Genomic DNA, 21,587 nt, shown 5'->3' with positions numbered 1-21,587 from the left:
TATTAATCATAATCTGTGTAGGCATGAAATATAGAAAGTGTTCAGCTTTGTATTCCTTCATTTTATAAATGCAGGTTTGTTCTAACTAGCATTTAAGGTAAGCAGTGCTTCTTAAGCACCAGCTTAGATGCCAGAAACAATGTGCCTTCTCACTGGGAAGTGTTACTCCATTGTGGCTTAGTTTACCCTTAGCAAAAGGGCTTGCCTCATAGTATTTCCTTAATGCTTAAAACCCCCCAAACCCCTGAAGTAGTCATAGCTGGGATTAATGTGACTATTTGGTTTTGAATTGTTGTACCTACAGTTCTTTAAAATGAAGCAGTAGTGAAATAGCATTTGATACTTCCGTAGCAAATTGTTTTCTTGGTTTACTATGTTTAAGTGCTGTAGTGCTGGATTGGAGCATCTATTGCTTTATAAGTACAGCTCTTTAAGTACTGGGTGAGCCTTCTGACAAGAGTCACTCTAGTGATGTCATATGCTTGAGTTCAATGTTCACATGCTGCTACAGGTGGAATAGTGTCCTACAGGTATAAAATGTGGATGCTCCTCAGCATATAGTTATGTAGCTTGTGGAGTTTTGTTTGTTGTTTGGTTGTTTGTGGGTTGGTGGGTTTTTTTGTTTGTTTGTTTGCTTTGTGGTGAAATTTGGGAGGGTTTTCTGGGGGGGTGATGGAGGTAACAACATAATACCTTTGCATAATACTCCCTGTACTTACATTGGTCCATGTAAAAGCCAGACTGTTTGAGCCTGGCCTTGTTTGCACATGATAGAGCTCTGCTCACCTTTTAGAGCTGGAAATTAAGTTTGGGAATGTTTCCTCCTAAAAATGGGTGTATTGCTGGGGGAGCTGCCTCTCCTCTATACTGCAGGCAGATCTGCCTCCATCTTCACCTGCCTGCATCCTGAACTGGGGCTGCTCAGGGTACTGCAGCAGTGATTGCTTGTTGAGATGCTTGCCTCTGTGCTCTGGTCTGGGGTGGGCTGCCACCATCCTCGCCCTGCTTTTCTCTCTTTGTTCTGCTTATCTACATTGTTGAGAGGACAAAGCTAATGCAATAGGATTTTTTTTTTCCCTTTTTTTTTTTTTTTTGAGTCAGATGAACCTTGGGTGTTATACCATTTTATGACTCTTCTAATCCTTTGGCTTCTGACTAGATTAATTATCATTCAGTTAGAGCCCATATGGCTCCATTGCTGAGGTAGCAATGACAGGGTTGTGTTGGTTTGGTTTGTTTTTCTCCTGCTTTCTTACCCTAAATATAGTATTAGTGGGGTCTCTGACATGTCTTCTGGTACCATTATGCAGCAGTGAGATCTGCATCCAAACCTGAGGTGTTCCTATCACATTTAGCATGTTGTTTGGCAGATTGCTATAATAGAGTATGTTAAGAGAATAAGCAGTCCACGGAGATCAAACTTGCCAACCTTGAAACAGTAATTCCGAGAGATGCTGATTGCACCATGGAACCCCTTTTTCTCTGCACAAAGATGCTCTGTAAGGAAGGAATTGGGCTGGTGGTCAGCTCCGCTTGTACAGTCAGTGTTCATTCAAGATTACTTGAGGCAGACAAAAAAATGCTCAAGCCTGGGTCCTTGCAGACTCTCAAAATCTAGCAGAGTTTGTTAGCTTGGGCTTAGTGCCAAGCAAATGCAACTCTGCAGCTCCCAGACCAAGTAGGATCTGCTGTTTTGGCATGGAGCCCCAGCTGTTAAAGCCTGCCAGCCATGAAGGGTGCAGACCTAGGTCCAGCACTGTGCTCAGATAAGGGAACTCTCAAAAGGCATTGTGGGTATCTGACCATATGGATCAGCTTGGGACCATCAGGGCTCATTGGATCAACAACAGTTTTGGCCCTGTTAACCTTAAGCTTGTGTCTGTACCTGGTCTTTTTTAAGGTTGGCGTTTTTTGTTTGAGGGGATTGTTTTTTAAACTCTTAACTCCGAGTTCTGGGGAAATCTATTAGCTTGGTCGGCCCCAGGCTCAGCCACCACTTTATGTGCATGCAGAGTAGCATGTAAGGAGCATCCTGGAAGCAGACTGCAGAGACACTGAAGTTGCTGAGCAGGAACCAGCTCAGGGCTAGCACTGAGTCAGAGCTGCTAGTCTGATCTTAAATTGACCTTAATTTCTCTGAGCTGTGATTCCCAGCACCTTTTGCAGTGAAACAGTATACAAATGTTTCCACTGCTTGCTTCCTCACAGCCTGTGTGAGCCATGGTAGTGGGGTACTGACCATTACACCCAGAGCATGGAGTACTAGATGGCTGTTGCTAGTTGAGAGTTGTGTATTGGTTTTACTATGGTACGTACACTGAGGCCATACATTTAATAACTGCAGTTGTCATGAGGTAATTATCTTTTCAGTTTGGATTTGAAAATGCTGTTTGGAAAAACTGCAGTGTGCTTGGACTAAGCGAAAATAATTTTAAGATGATATGCTTGATAGTTTGTGGATTGTTATATACTTGACATTAAATTTCCTCACAGAATTCACAAATACTTGCTTCACTTTGCCAAGCAAAAGATCTTTCAGCTTTTCTGGGTTTTTTCATATGCAGGTGCAGCTGGGACAAGCGGATATAAAATGCCCAATCACAGAATGCAGCGAGCACCTGGATGAAACAACTGTCCTCTATAACCTGCCCCATGATGACATCATCAAGTATAAGTATTTCCTGGAACTCAGCCGCATTGACTCCAGCACCAAGCCATGCCCTCAGTGCAAGCACTTTACAACCTTCCGGAGGAGAGGCCACATTCCTACCCCTGCCAAATTGGAGAACAAAGTGAGCACACTTGCCAGGCCTTGTGTTAGATGGCACCGCAGAAGCAGGGCAGCATTTCATGGGCATTAAAAGAGCTTTCTTGCATCACTGGGGCTACATGCAAGCTGTGCTTAGGAATATGAATCTGTAGTACATCATTGATGAACTACTTAATAGATTTCTAACAGTTCAAGCAGTGGAACTTCAGCCCTTATTTCTTGGGCAGGTGGTGTCATTTTATCCTGACACACGTGTCAAATTAAAGATTTTTCTCTCTCACACATGCAGACAGTATGGTCACCATCAGAAGAGGCTGCGGAAGGGAAGTTATCACTGTATCCGATAATTTTAGACACACAACTCTAGCAAAGATAAGTTTTCCCTGAATCTCTGGACAGATAATTCTGGACATTTATGGTGTTGGTTTGCTCCTTCCCTAGAAATAGAGCTGTTGTCTGTCCTGCTTCTTGGTTTTGTTTTCTTCAGTCCCTTACCAAAGGTTATGCATTACTGTAGTCTCATCACTTACCTATTTGTCAAGTTTTCTGTATTGTTAAAAAACCCAAACAAACTAAAAAACCCCAAACTTCTATAGCATTTCTTTTAGTAGATTTTCTTCTACTGTGATTTCAGTCAAAGATGAAAAGCAAGAGATCATAGTTAGAAGAAGCTTTAAGCTGCTGAAGGCCCATCTGGGTTCCACAAGGCAACGGTTCTGTCTGCAGCATTGTGCTCTCTGGTTATTGTGTTTTCCATCTGGTTACTAGATTTGTTGTGTTTAATTTCATGATTGAGCTGCCTTTTCCTGGACAAACCAGTTCTCCCCAGTAGGATTTCAGATAACTGTTTAGATAGCCCTAATTACACAGCATAAGATTCAGCCCGGTATGGAGATTAGATGTAGAAGGTTGTGTATCCAGTGGAATTGAAACCTTGGTAAAACTAACTCTGAGTCATGAGCTACTGATGTATATCTGCAGTGCATGAATTGCATGCTGTGCTGTCTGCTGGACTCAACATTTTCAGTTTTTTGTCATTTTACATGGAGGTGGAGAAATGCCCACAGCCATTCTCCTTCACCCATCCACTTAGCATTCCCTCAGATGTAGACAGGGTGTAGAGTCCAGGGTAGATCAGAGGTGGTAATATTCCTGCAGCAGCCTTTCTTAACATGCCAGAAGCTGTTACTGTCCCACCAGTGTGGGTCATATGTGGTCTGGTGCAGCTTATAATGGGCATGCCAACTGTAAGAACATTCCTCAAAGTGCAAAATGGGGTGTTCTGCCCACCAGCACTCCTTTGTGAGTTAAAATGCTGTAGTTAAAATTTTTCCATTGCTTCCCTGCAAATCATAATCAGAAGGAATGGGAGGCTGTGTAATGCATGAAATAGTGCAAGCTAGAAGCAGTTCCCTAGTCCTGTGGTGATGCATTATGTGTAGCTCTGATCTGCAGAACTCTGATCTCCTGGGAAAAGGCTCTGGCAAAATGTGTCGTTTGAGCTGTGTGCAGGTGTTGCCTGGAAGAATGTCTAGTTGGTGCTGGTCATAAATATAATTAGGAAAGTGCTGACAAACAGTATTGGATGATCATAGTCCAGTGCTTCAGCCTGCTCGCTAATCCTGTGTTGTTTTCTGGCATAGATACAGTTCTAGTGACTTATTTTATGCTTAGCACAAGGAAAAGTTTTACTGCAGGGATAAGGTTTAAAAAGAGGACTATATATGAGATTGTGCATATGTGAATAATTACTTACATAGGGACCATTATTAGCTCTGTTTTCTTAGGTTCTCATGTGACTGCTTGTATGTGTCTTGTCTGTACCTTGAACTACAGGCTCTTTGAATGTAAAGACTCTTTCTTCTGCATATATCATAGGAGACATTTGACTTGAGAGTATGAGACTCAAATATTCCCAAAAAGCAATATAAACAGCAATTGCACCAGATGAATTCTGCACCAGCACTGGAAGTGCTGCCTTCAGAAGAACTGAGTCATGTGTGGGGAAAGTTTTTATGCACAAGCCTACCATTAAGATCACTGTGCATGAGGGCTCAGTGCCAGCATGCTTGCTGTCCTATATACTGCAACAAGAAAAGACTGTAAAATCCAAGCGTACATTTGGACAGATACTTCAGAGATGTTTTTAAGGCATTCCTAAAATTTGATACACTATATGAATTATAAATAACATCTAAATTTAAAAAGGTAGCAAAGTTTAGATAGATTGATTTTCCTTACCTGTAGCTGGTTTATGTCAGCTGAACAGATCTAAGCCCAGTAATTCAGATAGCTGCTGCTGTTTTTCATTTTAGAGATCAAAGTGTTGGTGTGCTAAGCCTAGAGAGTTAGCTGATACATACTTGTTGAGAGAGAAGGGGGAAGAAAAGGTAAACTTGCTATCCAAACCTTCTTTTTCACATTAGTGCCACTTAGGATAGCACAGTACAGCAGTGTGACTGTTTAGTTTCCTGTATCAAATATTTGTATCAGAAATGGATCCAGCTTTAGGTAAGGAAATACCCCTGTCCCCTCTCATATGACCTCAATTGGGAGTGTAAGACTTGCTTGTAGATAAAATAATAAACCTTTGGTCAAAGCTGGTATGCCAAAGTTGCAAAGAAAATGGGTAGACATTGAAAAATTGATAGTTCTGTTTTTATGCATGGAACAGGTACGTGTTTCACAAGAGCAAGGATGTTGTCTGCTTTTTTTGAGGGGGTTGGTGTGGGACTTTTGGGTTTTTCCTCTAAGCTGTGGATTTCATCTCTTGTTTCAGTGTTAGGTCTTTGACTTGCTACCTGCCATGAAGAAACAGTTCTTGATTCTTGAACTCTTATTTCTGCCTTATCAACCTGTGAGGTTCATAATGAAGTTTTCTTGTTCACTTCTGTCAAGAGATACACATGACATAAGGGCTTGAGTGCTTGGCTCTGGAAATTTAAATGATTTTTTTTTTTCAATGCCCTTGTGACATAAACTGTCTTCTGTTTGAACTACTCAAGAGTTTCTGAAGCTTGTTGCAGGTACATATTCCTACTAGCTCTAGAACAAATATGCTGTGATAAAGGATCTGTGAAGTTTGTATCAGTTCCCACTTCACAGATCAGATGTTAACCTTGAGGAGCAGATATCTGCCTTGAGCCTGAACTGCTGCGGACGTGGGGATTTGCTGTGCTCCCCTCCTTTGCCCTCAGCTGTTCATTCCTGCCAGCTTGCTATTGCTCATGTTGATGTTTTGGTGTCACACTGGGAGCTGGATCAAAGAACAGCTCCAATGGGATACAAGATTTGTTTGTTTTGTTGTTGCTTATTTTCAGCTGGTACAAGAGGGGTGATGGGTTGGTGAGGAGGAGACAGCTGTTTTGGCAGGAGCCCATATTTATTTTGGAATGAAGTGGCTGTGTAGTTATAGTTAGTGATTGTAATTCATTGTAAACAGGTAGTTGCATGATTAATTTGACCATCTTTTTATATAGCTAGCATTCCACTAAGCAGCAGAAAATCTCACACGGAGTTTTTTGCAGTTTCAGGCTGTCAGAATATTTTTAATGTACAGTCAGTTTTGCTGTCATCGTGTCACATAGAGCAGTGTTTGATGTTGAAGTTACCTACTGGTTTTGAAAGGTATTTTCCTGGAGGTGAGGAAGATGATAGAACTGTTTTCAATAAAGCAGCTAGCTAAGAAAATGGAAGTTGTTAGCCCCAGTTGTCAGTTTTTCAGAAAGCTGAGAGCCAAAAGGTTAGTACGAGAAGTTCTATAACCTTTTCTATTTCAAGGGCAACTGACCCTCAGGAGGCATAGAAGTTTGTGTATGTATCCACCCTCTCAATTCTGATTAACTGAAACAGAAGTTGTAAAATAAGTAGAAAAATGCTTGTGTGAGGAAAAAATCGTATCTGAAAACCCACTAAATTAATGCTTTGGTTTCTTTCAGATATAGTTTGTTGGCTTTGCTGGACAAAAATATATTTTACCATTTTAAATTATATGTATATAGAATTTCTGTGTCCTTTTGGTGGTTTCATCCACTAATACTAAAGCATAAAACAAACCTTATTTTACTTGTTTTCTTTCAGAAAAGCAGAGAAAGAATGGCGTAAGAATCTGAAAGAATGCTGTAATTGCCCTGTTGTGTCACACCGCATCCAAGTTTGAATAGGGCTAGGGGTTTGTTTTGCAGTCCCTAGTTCCAAGAAAAATAAGGTTCAGAAGTACTTAAAAGAACATAGCTTTTTTTTGCCTGCTTAATGTATGTTCAGGCAGTTTTGAACAACAGTCAAGTGGCCCATTCAAAATGTAAAAGCTGTGTACCAGTTCAGTTTTGAGGATGGTGCTATTGAGAGTTCCAGGTGGAAGAAGAACTTAGGAACTCCAAACCTGGTAGTGAAGTAGATAGTTCCCACTAGTTTACTTGAGCTAGTCAGGGCTGTTCATGGTAATAAATATTATTCTGAGTTCATGTGGTTACAGCCTCATCCTGTATTTCAGTACTTTCTAACTAATGTATACGGAAACATCTGTTGTCAATGTGTGTGTATAAAATTAAATATATATCCTGGTAGCTGCTGTATTTCTTGACATTATATGCATGCTGTAATATATAGACTTGCGATGAATTTGTGTCCAGTTTTCAACAAAAAAACCCAATGTAACAAACAAGTCCCCACAAAACTTATGTTTTAAATTATGCTGGCATTTAAAAAAAAAAAAAAAGCTTTAACTTGCAGCTTCCCAGATCTGTTGGTTTGGGTTTGTATTTTGGTGGGGTTTTTTTGGGGGGGTGAGGGGTGTTGTTGTTGTTGTTTTTTGTTGGTTTGGTTTTTTTATCATGCATGTTCTATCTCAAATATCTGAATATTGCAACTGATAAAAGCTTTCAGGTTACAGAACACTGAATTGTGGTGGCAAGCTCCATCTTTGGCTGTGCCATAACAAATACTGAGTAATACAATGCGATGCCTGCTATAATCTGTTTGCCCAGCAGTAGGTCACTGTGGCATGCGTTATTGAAAAATGTAAATTCAAAGCTCAGGAGAGGAGGATGAAGATTTGTTAGGTTAGATTACTAGCAACTATCCTGCCCATTTTGTGCATGTTGGTTTCTAAAGTATAGCGGAAATGTAGATCGGTGCTGTGTGTTAGTTTGGATAGTAGCAACAAATATGCTATTCTCTAGAGGGATTCTCTCAGAGAGGGATTTTTCCTCTTTCCTATTCAATTTTACATTAAGAGAATTCATCTTTATTCGATTTTATGTTAAGAGATACATCAAGCAGAGATGTAGGATAGTGTGTTTCCTTTGGTTAGCATCTGGGTGAGTAGGCCAACAAATTAGAGAAAGGGCACTGGTTATATTTTGTATTGCTTTTGTTTTGTTTTTTCTTGGCCTTAGACATTGCTATGTTTTCATGCAAAAATAATAATGCTTGTAATCCACACACTGCAGCTTTAATGTCTTATATTCCCCTACAAATGAATTTCATTTGTTCTTTCATGGTTTTGTGCTGCCTGCCTGCATCTTCAGTAACTTATTTCATTGACAGGAAGTATGCGATAAGTGCAGTTTTCAGTGTTGAGGTATCTTGCTGTGTTCCTTAGCAAAAATACCACCTATAGAAACCTGTATAGAGCATATCTGTAGAAAACAGTAAGTCGTACTTGCACCTAGTACAGGGTACCAGAATTTTATCCATTTTAATATTGCAGTCTTTGAGTCTGCTTGATAAGAAGGAAACACATGTATTCTAACACTTAAATTCATGTATGATATGAGTTTTTTTATGAGGATAATGACTAGCAGATGGTAACTAAAACATTAATGTGTTGTCATAAGAAGAAAACAATTCGATGTCTTGATGCTGCTTTCCTGCTCTGCACTTTAGCTTATGCCCAAGCAAATGGATCCTGGAGGGGGGAAGTGCTGTCTTACGGGTACTGAGAAAATTATTAATTCTCTTGACCATTACCTTTTATTCTTCTGCTTGCTGATCTATATATGTGGATTGGCATAAAGAGATAAGCTGAAGTGATGCATTGAGCAGCACATCATATAGTCCACTATTAAAGGTAAAATACTTGGTCAAACAGTGCTGCACAGAGATACATCACTTCATACAAATGAAACTATACCTGTTACACAGTGCTGCAGTGCAAAAAAAACCATGTGCTCTCTACAGGTGAAGTTAAAGACAGCCACTGAGAAGTGGGTCAGCTAGCATCATATAATTGCTCAGCTTGATCCATTTCGTCAATGAGGTTTTTAGTATGAAACATTAAAGGCAAAAAACTAAATGCTAACCCTGATGTCTGGAACTTGGGGAATAGTATTAAGGGCAGCAGACGTCTTCATTTCTCCATCATGCATCATAGATGGGATCAGCTTTGTATTAGCACGGGTAGTGATGGATGTAGCAATTGCACATATAAATAGTAATTTTGGCTGCCCCTCAGCAAAAAGTAAAATACTAATTTATGGGTGATTGGAATGCCTGCTTTGGACTCTCCCTTGAGCTGAGGCAGCATGCCACCAGTCAGGGCGTCTGAGCAGAGGGCGCAGCAACTGGAAGGAGTGAGGACCGCTGAAATACATTTTGACGGCTTCACATGTATCTCCACCCAAGGATGTAGTTGATGTAGTTCCTTGAGCAGCACCCCCACACCATGCTTGGCCAGCACAGACACATCAGTGGTTCAGTGGTGAACTAGGTCTGGATACAGATACAACCAGAAAGCTTTATCTTTTGGCTGGCTGAATTCCTTAGTCCCATGCATCAGGTGGTACAAAGCCAGGGCAGTGCTAGGAATGGGCTGTGATTGGAGCTGGTGAACAGGGCTCAGCATTTGCATGAGATGTGCCCTCCCATCTTTCAGGCTGAGACATTTTGATGCCAAACACAGTAGAAGATGTTGCAGGAGCCTAGATGTGCCTGTGTCTAACGTGGCTTGAAGTTCTTGGTTTCCTTAGTCATGGTCCAGTTAGGAGGCCTGTCTTAAGTCAGATAAGCACCTGCAGTGTGCCTCTTACTGTATATTTCTATAAACACAACAGCTGCCATAGCCTTTCCAAAAAACTGCTGGGCTCTGGAGGAGGACATGATGACGATGTTACCTGTTTGATGCAATGATTTAAAACCCAGGGAGTGAGAAGAATGGATCCTTTCTTAATTTGGGAGCTTGGCTTATGATTTTTGCTGTTAGGTGTGGTCTGTTGCAAACAGGCTGTTTGGCATAGCCACAGCTTGCCCTTGCGCAGTCAGGACCATTTCTGATATAAGTTTCATAACCCATCCTGGGCTGTGTAGAGACCCTTCATAAGACTGGGTACTCCCAGGTAGTAGCCTTGGCAGTGAAGTTTTTTGCTAGAAGATTTAGATCCACTGTGCTGAAAACTGGCTGCTAATTTTCACATGATCTAAAACATGTATCAGAGGCAACTCAGTAAGCTTCCTGGATTTTGCCTTTTGGCATCTGAGCTGCCTGGTGAGTTCGGGAAGTTTAAACCAAGCTACTTATGCCTTGTTTGTTTGGGGCGTTTCCTGGCTTTAGCGATTAGTTCTGCATTTTCTCCCTTTTAAAAAGACAACAACAAGTCAACTTCCACAACATCTTGTTTTAAAACAGACCCTTCAAAAGATGTTAGACCTTTGCTGGGCAGCTATTCTCTTAACTGAAGGCCAGTGTTTTTAGAATGGGCTTTCCAGTTGGGTCAGCACGCAGCTTGCAAACGTGTGGTGTTTTCTCATTTGTACAGATTCAGTGTCCATCTTGCCAATTTGTCTGGTGTTTCAAGTGCCACTCTCCCTGGCATGAAGGCATTAACTGCAAAGAATACAAGAAGGGAGACAAGCTGTTGCGTCACTGGGCCAACGAAATCGAACACGGGCAGAGGAATGCCCAGAAATGTCCAAAATGCAAGGTAAGCTGTTCTCCCTTGGCTTGCAGGTAGTGACTTCAAACTGTTTAAATACGTATTTAGAGTATATATTTGTAACTTCTGCTCAGCATGGGAAATGGAATTCACACTTGAAATGCCGATTCCTGTCAACGGAGAAAAACAGGTCATACATTTAACTTACTGGGTCCTGCACTGATTCTGCAGAATCTCTGGATATAAAAGAAACATTATGGAAATCATAAGAGGGGGCTTTGATATATGCTTATGATGAATGTATGTTACAGAATAAATTATTCCTAAAGTAAAGCTTCAAAGAAATGGAAAGCTTTAGAGACATATGATGCTCTTTGTCATGTTTTCCAAAGATGCTGGGTGAATTCAGTTTCCGAGTAAGGCAGAAAGTACTTTATCAACAAGTTAACTAAGAGCATCTTTAAGATTTGGCAAAACCAGAAGTTTTTAAGATTAAATGCCAGTTCTTCACAAACCTTCCTCTTGAATTAGTTTGTCAACACTGGAGTCCCACACCTCAAAAGCGTCATTAATCCCTTCCAGGATAGGAAATATTTCCCACTACTCAAATGAGATGCAACAGCTTCACACACCCCTGCCCTGGCTGCCCTTAGTGAAGGTGGCCATTATGGTTTTTTACTATTTTTTTCACAGCACTTATCTCCAGCTACTGACAGAGTAGTTACGTCCAAATTAGATTTTCCTTTTTATTGAAAGGGAGTATGCAGTCAGGCAGTACCCTGTCTGTTGCCCTACATCTGCTTCATGGAGAGGACAAACTAAAGAAACTGGGGGATGTGATAGGAAATAAATACTGAAAGGGAAGAGGTACTTCTAAATGTCCAAAGTATACTTTTGTCTGCTTTGAGCCTTACCCTGTGCAAGTAAAAGAATGTTTATCAGTTTACTAATTAACTTATTTTGGTCTTTGGGAACGAAATGCCTGTGGTGCCATAGCTTGAAATGGAAAGATTTCCAAACACTGAGTAAAATTCAGAAAGCTCTGAAATCAGCAGTTGGTTGTTTACCCTTTCTCCCTCCTACACACACATGACATTTTAACAGAGTTTTAACAGCTTGCTGTTTGGTAAGAGTTGATAGGTTCGAGACAGTTCTAAAAATGTTCACTTTCTGGGCAGTCTTACAGTAAAATACTTTAATGAACTTTGCTCCTTTTGGACTGGGAAGTAGTATGTGTTTTGGTTTTAATTCTTTGACTTCTGTCCAGATTCAGTTTTTATGACAATGCAAATGGTGTAGCTATTGAAATAAGTTTTCCAAAAAAAGAAGAAAACGCACCAAGCAAAAAAGTATGAACATGTGAAAGCAGGGGAAAAAGGGCTGGTAGCTGGAAAGAGAAAGGGCATAGCAGTTTTAGCTCCTAATGTGTTTATCCTGAATAAGTTTTAAATTTAAAACTGCTGAATGTAAAACTGTTTTCACCGTCTTCAGAAGAAAAGGCTGGACACTTGAAACTTTCCCAGGTTAAGCCACTTATTTTGAAGCCTGAAGTTACATGAGTTTGGCTGTTAATTTCAAAAATAATTTGTTTCTTAATCAAAAGAAAATAAATCCTCCAGCATGGTGGGAGGCAGTATGGAAAGTCATGAAACTAGCACAGAAAAAGATCCTTTGTTAACAAGTCCTTTCTGGTAATGTGGTGCTATAAGTGAACATTAAAGAGGGAATTCAACAGTTTCATAAACTGTGCTGCTACCCCAGTCTGATGTTTCTTTGGCTTTTTTTTTCCTTCAGGGGTGAAAAAAGTTATTCCTGCTCACAACCTACAGTATGTTTATATCAACACATTGTATTTAAATCAAATTTGTAACTAGCAAGTAATCAAAAGAGCCACTTACTGAGCAGTTAGTGGTCCTGTTGTTTTTCTTTTTCTTGATTGGTTGTTGGGTAGCTAAAAGAAATGCATGTTATGCAGCATTCTTCATCAAAGCATCAATAGGTATCTGGGCACATGGGGAGAAATATACCAACAGTTAACAGTGTGCAGTCAGGGGCATTGGAGGTAATATTTTCTCTGCCTCTCTCTCCAGTCATTCCCCAAAATCTCTCTCAAAAAGTAACATTGAATCAGATGACTATTGCATTCTCAAATAAAATAGAGAAAAGTGACAGAGAAAACAGGCTTGATAACATGCTATTTGATTCATCCTTGTTCCAGATCCACATAAGCAATGTTTCAGGTGATAACATATTTTATTTTGATACGTTTATATATGGTACTCAAAGAACCTCTTTTGTGTTTTGGTTAAAAATTGCAGCATCCAAAATTGACTAACAGATTGAGGAAGAGTCAAGATTAAATTGTGTCATGATATTAGTATTCAATCTTTACACTAAAACTGAAGCTAACCGAAATTAAAGGTAGAAACTTCAGAAGAGATAGAATTTCTTTACTGAAGTAACATGAACAATTACTGGTAATTTCAAAAGTGTGATATAGCTTACAGTGTAAACCGTGACCATATTTTGGATACCTTCTGGAAATACATGTACACTTGGAGTAGCCATACCATGGGGAAGTAGAATGCACCATTATTATCTTGTCTGGTCATGAAGGTGAGAAAACGGGAACACTCCTATGGTGCGTGTATATGTACATGTACGCAGATCCTGAGGCAAGTATTCACAAGTTTTTCAGTGGTTTTGGTAAGTACTTTGAAAGATATAATCCTTGGTAAAGTGAATCCTAGTAGGCACTGTTAAATAAGCTTAAACTTGATTACCTTCTTCTGTAGGTCAGCACAGCTTTAGTGCATCTAACAGGAATAGCTTCTATTTACCTGGTCTCTCTAAGATATGCTCACATAAGCAAATACAAATGTTACATGCTGTCAAAATATATTGATTATAGATTCACAGTGTGACTGTATGTCAGTATGGAAATACTAAAAAGTGCTACTTTTTAAAACTAGATCTTAAGTTAATTTTGACATATTTCTTCTTTTAATAGAGCCTTTTCCAAATATATTACATAGTAATACAGTGCAGACCATTTTTCTCAACAAAAGTTGTCCAAAACGTGGTCTTGTTCTAGCGGGAGCTGGCTAATGAGTGAAGATTTGCTATGTTTTACATGTTCTTGCAAAAACATGTGTGCAGCAAAATGCCTTTTTTCCACAAGTGTTTTTACAGTACAGCAAGCCAAGGAAGTACTTCACGTTTGTATTACCTTACAACAGATTTCAATATCAACACTGTCTGAGGAAACACCAAACAGTGGCTCTAGCTTAGAAAGCTTCAGAGGCAGAAACTTAAATGCGGATGTCAATGCAAATCAAGGAGTGTGTACTTATCTGTAGATTCCCTATTCTGATTAACACGAGTGCTATCAAGTAACTTGGGGCATAGTTTTTGAAAGTGCTCAGCAAATTATTTCTCATCCTCTGAAGGGAGGAGAGTTCTTGCTTATATATGAATAGATAAGGCCATGCACCAGGTTTCCTTCAGGAGTGGAGGAGAAATGCCCACACTCATGCTCAGATCTCTTGGAAATGATTTCCCTAAAAGATTTCCATGAAAGGGCATATAACATGCAGAGGGGTTAAAGTGAGGTTCTGAAATAGCCACTGAACTACCTCAGTTGCTTCCTTAAGACTCTTAGCTCTGTGTGCTTTGCCATCAGTATGTAATTTTTCACCCTTCTTGTTCTGGGAGCCATTCTTTGATTTCTGAATGACTAAACCTTTCCCCATAAGGTGAGGGTATGTCCCTGGGTTTGAGCAGACTCTGGGAGCAGGATGAAGCCAGTAACCCTTCCTATAGACTTGGACACAGAAACTGGGCTTGCAGTCAGGTATTCTCACATCTTGCTTCCTCGACCCCCACCATGCTGCTGGGGAGCCTGAAGTTACAGGGCTCTGAACCCCACATGGCTGCAGCTGTCTATAGCAAGCTGCATTCCCAGCCCTATACATTTCCCCTGCTGCGTGCCACAGTGTTGCCAACAGAGCAGGAACACTCATGTGATATCTGACCCATTGGTAATTGCTTTCCCACCCTATAGATTTGTAATCCATCTCTGTCAGTGGATTATTTTAAGGAGAAGGAAACATGTCCCTGTGAACCGGAGCCAAAGTTAATCTGGCGAGATGTCATATTTTAGGCTTGAAAGCAGCCTGACTGAATCATACAATGTTCATCTGGCATTGTCAGTCTGTGTGCATATGATAGGGAGTTCAAGCCCCACATCTAAGGTTGGTTTTTATTTCATCTTTTTAATGAAGTCTCCCCTTCTAGAAAAGGGAAAGCTTTTTGCAACATAATATACAGGCAAGTACAGCCACATGTTCTAAATATGGATCTTTTGCAGACAGTTAAATATGGGCCAATAAGTATCCACTAAAAGGTTTTTAATGCTTTTAATGTGTAATTGCAATATGTGTCCATAAGAAAATAAATCCTATATAAACCTCTTTATGTTTTAAGAGGCAGTATGTCTGGGGGATTTAGAGCAGAAACAAGTAGATTCAGGAGCGATTGAGGAGTGGTGCCTGGCTAACTGGAGCTGCGATGTAGAAAGTAAGGTTTTATAGCCCAGTCATCTCTTTTGTGAATGTCTTTCCCATCGTATGTGCAAAAGCATTTGAAAGTGTAGAAATAGGAATTCTGAGATGACTAGTGTTGGCACAGGAATGTTGCCAGGTATATGTGGAACTACTGCTAACTAAATCTGCCCTGGAACCTTTTACCAGGAGCATTGCTGGTGGAAAACATCACTTTGTTACATGTATGAAGTGCCATTTTCAGTAGCTGTTCAGGTGAGCAAGACTTCTCAGTTCCCAGATGAACCCTGATTAGCGCCAGAGAAAAAACACACTTGGCCATCTCAAGCATGTCGGAATCCTAGGGACTGACAAGCCTCTTTTGAGGTGAGAGGCTTCCCTTGTACCTGAGCTTTCAGCATCTCTGGTGCTTGCAGGGCCACTGAATGGTGTTGCCTTGTCTCTACCCATACCTCCCTGCAGAATAAATACCTGTAGATACAGGTAAGAATTTCAGGAGGCATTCATTCATCCGTCGCAATTTTCAACAATGTGTAAGGGGAAAAAATACTCCCAGGGAAGAGTGGTGAAGCATGGAACAGGTTGCTCAAAGACAGTTGGATGTACCCATACTTGGACGTTTTTAAAATCTAGTGGGATGAGGCCTGGAGCAATCTGATCTGACTTTGAAGTTAACCCAGCTTGGAGTTGGGGGTTAAAACAGCTGACCTCTGAGGGTCACGTCCAACCTCAATTATTAGGTAATTTTATCTTCCATTCACTGTGGGGTATGATCCTGGGACAGGGTGGGGGGAGGTCTTCAGCAATTTTGTGAGCTAGGGAAAGTCTGTTTACCACCCGGTTAGCTATATTTTCAATTGGCAACATTTAGTAGCAGCTTGTAATCATAGTTGATCCAGTGAAATATTTGGCCTCAGGACTGCTCTCTCGCCTAAGACTCTCAGAACTATTAACTAAAAGTGAAGCCTTGCCAAGTCTGTGCAAAGTAGGTAAATGTACCAGTTTTGCAGGAAAGTACATGGAGATACAGGAATGGAGCTGTTTATGCAGGCAATCAGCAGAAGGATGGATGTAGATCCTAGGTAGCCCAGCTTCATGCTGTTCCATGGGCATTGTGAAAGCTGGGTGCAATTCTTTAATACAGTTTGTGGAACTTTTTATTTATTTTTATTTTTTTCCAAATTAAAAAAACAGCCCATACTTTTTAAATAATTCACTTTAATAGCGCTTTTTCTGGTGTTACAAAATGCAGCATCAGTTCATGGTGGGAAAGAGAGTGGGGCCACAGGTGGCAAAAGAGGGAAACCCATCTGTAGAGGAGTCAAATCAAGTTCATAACTTTATTTACTGTGCTGTTTTTATGTTTTAATAAGGTTTGGTGCTGATGTATGTACTTCAGTAATAAAACCAAATTTTTTAGTGAGGGCAAGGATCACTCAGATTCTCATCTGATACAATGAGTGTTTAAAGAAAGAAGGAAGTTCATATACAAAAGCATGTATTGAAATCTGGAATCAACTACAGCTCATACTTGATGTTCTAAAACATGCCTTAAAGGAGCATTGTTGTCTTAGGACAGCTGAAGTATTAATTAATGCAAATGGTGTGGTAAGCAGGGGATTGGCTGCAGTGTCTTTTCATCCAATTCATGAACTGAAGGGGGTAGTGCCTACTTTCCTGTGCTTAGAGAGGGGGGGAAAAGTAACCTTTTCTCTTCTGCTGGTACAGATCCACATCCAGAGAACAGAAGGGTGTGACCACATGACCTGCTCCCAGTGTAACACTAATTTCTGTTACCGTTGTGGGGAGAGATACCGCCAGCTCCGGTTCTTTGGAGATCACACGTCAAACCTCAGTATCTTTGGATGCAAATACCGCTACCTCCCCGAGAGACCACATTTAAGGAGATTAGTGCGAGGCTCTGTCTGTGGTGAGTGGATAAATGTTCCTTGTGGAAAGCTGCACAATGAGGTGATTGAATGCGGGAGTCAATAATAGTTAAATAAAACCTAGTGCTTTAAGGTATTGGATGGGCAGACTGTTGTTCAGTTATGTAAAAGGTGATTTGTTGAATATATTTAAATAGTATTTGCACTCCCTTTTGATGTCTTTTTGATGGACTACATACATGTATAAGTATCATGTTCTCTTCTGCTTCCTAACATTTTTTAATAATACATAAGCAAACTGAAAAAATACTGTCAATATGAGTGTTGCTTGCTGTGATTGTTACTCTAAAAGCATATTAAAGATACAGAAACGAACAGGAAAGTGGATGAAAGTTCAAAATTATTGGATGTGCCTACTCTGGTAAAATCCAATGCATGAGAAGATCTAGTATAGATTAAAGACAATGCTGGCACTAAAGCACCTAAGTATAAACTGTTCATTAATAAATTTAGGCGTAGAATTCAAGAACCATTTCAAAGCACTTAGTAAGGTTGCAGAAGAGCTTTTAGTAAAAGCCACTATAGCAAACAGTGTTTTTAAAATGGTTCTTCATACGTTTGATGGAATTACTGTGATAGCAAAGGACTGCGCTCAGAGGTATTACTGAGTCAGTGCTGCTCACATGCAGAATCATGAGTAATCTTATTCCAAGGTTAAATCTTCTATGTACAATAGAGATACAAATATGAAATCAGTGGGTTTTATCACAGATCTGCAAAAAATAACATTCTTGTTGACTTAATTTTTTGCAATGGTATGCAGATAACATCTAAATATGCAGTTGGCATGTTTAAATGCCACAGACGAAGTCTAAAATACAGGTGTATGTACACTTTATGAGTAACTACCAAAATACTGCAGAGCGCTAACAGAACTCACACGTGAAAATGAAAAAATAAGTTTTCTCAGTTTACATGAGATTAGACTTCAGGAACTAAGGTCACGGCTCTTCCTCCATTGGTTAGATTTTGGCTATGATTGGCATACGTGAGCTAGTCTAGGTTTTCGTACTTTTTCCACACAAGCGCACATGTGAGTATGGACACATCTTTTTAAGAAGGTGTTATATTGTTGTAAGACTATATTCCCTGACGTTTTTCTTTTGAGGCAGTATAATCCCTAATTGTGATACAGTGTTAGGTCAGTTTGTGGATTCTGCCATCTTCAATGGTGGAAATTTGGCAAGATCAGCTATCTTTATAAAACTTCAACAGAATTGATCCATGTCTGTTAACTGGGTGAGTGTAAAGGTCTGCGTAGTGAGTTTGTCCCCAGCAGTGATCAGTTAGAATCCCCTCCCTATTTCCAGTAATCGTTGTTTTAAATACTTCCTTAGCTAAGGTTTGTATCTGAACCTTTGCTTAATAATTATCAATAGATACATCCTTCACCAGTTTATACAGTTCTTAAGTTTTGGCTTCCACATCATCTTTGGTAAGGGCTGTAGGATTTCAATACGTGCTGTGTGGTATCTTTCTTTTCTAGACCCTCCGTCATGTTCTTTATGGTGGTCTTTTATTTTTAGTATTATTATTTTCTTGTTTTGAACTGGAGCTTCCTTGTCTTAATCATTTAAGATCAAGTTGAAAACCCAGGAGTGTTTAATTCCAGTTAAGGATCACACCTAGGCTCAGAGATGTCCCATTAGCTACAACCGTAAATGTAAATATGTTAAGGCTTTATAAGGCAGGAGGGGAGCATTCTCAGTAGAAGGTGTCACTGTACAAGCCTGGATTTTGTTTCCATTCTCGGACTCAGCAGAAGACATTAGAAGAATGAGGTAGTAGCAGAGAGGCCATCAAAAGCGTCTTTAAATTTTAGTAACGTGTAGCAAGAAATAAAGGTTGGATGTCTTGTAGTAAAATGCCTCTGCTAGTTAGCTAAGTAGTGGAAATTCAGAGAACATTATCTTGGCTGTTAGTGGGAGACTGGTGAGGTGTTGCTACACATTTTCTTCTGTGACTCTTCTTACTTTCTTGCTATGGAGAATAAATACTTAAGTAAACGTAGTGATTTTGTAGCCTTGCGCAGGAAAGGGTTTTTGGCTTGTTTCTACCAAATCTGGGTGGGTGGGGCATGTAGAAAGGAAAGAACACTTCACGGCAGGCTGGCTTGCTATCATAGTTTCTGTTGAGAAGCAAGGAGTTGTGCCTACAATCACAAACTGTTCTGTAATAAAAATAAGAGAAAAGCATTTATGGCAGCATAAATTTTTAAACATACTTTTTTTCATAAATCAAAGTTTTTTGTAAAGGTAATGGACATAACAGGGAGAAAAAGAGAACCTGGGAGCAGAAGGTCTCTGAATTTGATGACATTTCTCTCCCTTCTTTAGCAATCATATTTTTTAGAAAAGCTTTGTCCTTTGACCAGTACAGGAAGGTGAAATTGCTTTTATCCTTCAGGCGCAGCAAATGTAGAGATTCCATTCTCATAGTAATTATTTGGCTAAGTTGTTGAAGGCAGAATATTTTCTTATAACTGGAGTTAGTGATGAATTGCGCAGAAAGGAGAAACATCTTGTCTTGAATGTACTTGAAGTCACCTATAGGTACTCGATAGGACTCTTTAAAAACAGATGCAAACTTGTATTAGAACTGAACGTAGATATGACTGGTTTGTGTAAATAGGTACTTTCAGTGGCTCTGTTGCTTAAACATAAAATTATATTTGGACTTCAAAATCAGAACTTTATCATATGCAAATTATAAAATTGTTTTAGAAAATTATTTTTTTTTCAGCTGGCAAAGGATTCTCTAGGGATTTATGGGTGTTTGTATATATTACCTTAAAACCTGCAACCAAACCCAAAGTTATGCAAAAGAAAAACATTCCTTCATGTTTCTTTAAATACTTCCTCATTTTGCAGAAAAACATCCTCTATATCACAAGTAATGCAGTCCCTCTGAGACACCAGCAATTAATTGTAATTTGTGCAAGTCTTGTTCGCTTTTTGTTAACTTGCTCTTAATTTTAGTTTACAAAGCCTAAGAGAGATAAAGGATTTAAATGTGAGATATAGATATAGATAGATATATATATGGAGAAAAGTATTTTGTTTTTAAAATTTAACCTTTAGAAAGAATGCATTGATAACCAAAAGAAAATACTGTCCCATGACAATGAAAGGTCATTTTATCCTGTACAGTCTTGGAACTATGCAATACTTGTAACTTCATATACACAGGCAGGAGGAAAAAGGCTTTATTTTATCTCTGAGTTAGTTTATGAAATGTAAGTAAACAAGTCCTTAAACTGCATTAGTTTAGGAACCATTCTTTGTGTCTGCAAAGACATTACTCCACTCAAAAGCTGGCTTAGCCCTTTCTGCAGGCTTTACTTCTGTGTACTTAATCACCAGTTTAGTGGTTTAATATCTTTATAATTTTGGTACTAAACATCATAATTTTCCAACATTCTAATTATGTTGTTATTGATAAAGAGAGTTCATGCCTTAAAATAATCTTTTATAAAGTTTACTTTGAAATAGTTAAAGGCTTTGGTAATGTTTTTAATTGCTCATTTTTGGAGTTTTCTTGAGGTTTTCCATCACTCTACATTCCTTCTCCTGTCTATACTTGACTGTTTTGCTTGGACAACTTCTGTGTGTATAGCATGCAGCACAGTGGAGTCCCAAGCAGGTCCACCATTACGATGCCTAGCAACTAGAGTAATACCAATAACATTTGCTGATATTTTTCTTCCAGGAATTAATGTTTTCCACCCACAACACTTCTATGAAATATAAAAACTATCAAAACAGAGCATGAAAAGGACCTTTTACATTAAAATGTTGTAAATTTTTCCAAAATATCTCATTTTTCCCCTCAGACTGCCCAAATTAGTGGCTCAGGTTATGGAGGGGTTTACATCATTATTGAATGAGGTAATCGTTTCAGTGGAATCTGATACAAGTGACTTGAGGGAGGGGAGGGAAGGGAAAGGTAACAAACTTGCTTTTCCTCTCTTCTTAGAGGTGACCTTTCAAATGCATGCATAACTTAGAGAGCTGTTTAATTTCAAAGGCTTGCTCAGACTGCTGGTGTGTCAGTAAAAATGCCTGCCCTGCTGCATTTTCAAAGAGCTGAGACAAGTGCTGTCTTTGATCCAGCCACTCAGCCAACACAGCCCGGGAGACTCTGCTGTTCTGTTGAAAGCATGCAACTTGGGAAAGATAACTTGGACTCAAAGTTCAGTTTCAACTTCAGTGTTTCAGGAGGAGCCTTGCCTTCTCTCCATGTGTTTCTTACAGATCACGACCTCAACAGAAATAAAGAATATGAGCCTTCTTTATTTGTTCTTAGTCATATACTAGCCAGTGTTCTGCACAACCTCACAAACTTACTCATGTAAGAGCAATTGATCCAGAATAGACTTGGCTGTGGTTTGATTTAGACCCAAATCAGAACTATACGTGAAGATTTCACCATAGCA

At 39.5% G+C, this 21,587-nt stretch overlaps 1 protein-coding gene across 7 annotated transcripts in view; it reads left to right on the top strand.

Moving 5' to 3' along the window:
• Positions 1–21,587, top strand: part of RNF217 (ring finger protein 217) — a 72,067-nt gene that overhangs the window by 33,382 nt on the left and 17,098 nt on the right. For all 7 annotated transcript variants that reach the window (XR_010613114.1, XR_010613113.1, XR_010613115.1 and 4 more), the window contains exons 2-4: positions 2,565–2,792; positions 10,525–10,689; positions 16,932–17,133. Coding sequence is in view for 4 of the 7 variants with exons in the window: in XM_065680959.1 (XP_065537031.1) it covers positions 2,565–2,792; positions 10,525–10,689; positions 16,932–17,133 (595 nt within the window). In the remaining 3 variants the exon portion in view is untranslated. The remainder of the gene's footprint in view (positions 1–2,564; positions 2,793–10,524; positions 10,690–16,931; positions 17,134–21,587) is intronic.

This window comes from Lathamus discolor, chromosome 5, assembly GCF_037157495.1.
Source record: "Lathamus discolor isolate bLatDis1 chromosome 5, bLatDis1.hap1, whole genome shotgun sequence".
Classification (NCBI taxonomy): Eukaryota; Metazoa; Chordata; class Aves; order Psittaciformes; family Psittacidae; genus Lathamus; species Lathamus discolor.
This window is presented reverse-complemented; position numbering and strand designations above follow the sequence as displayed.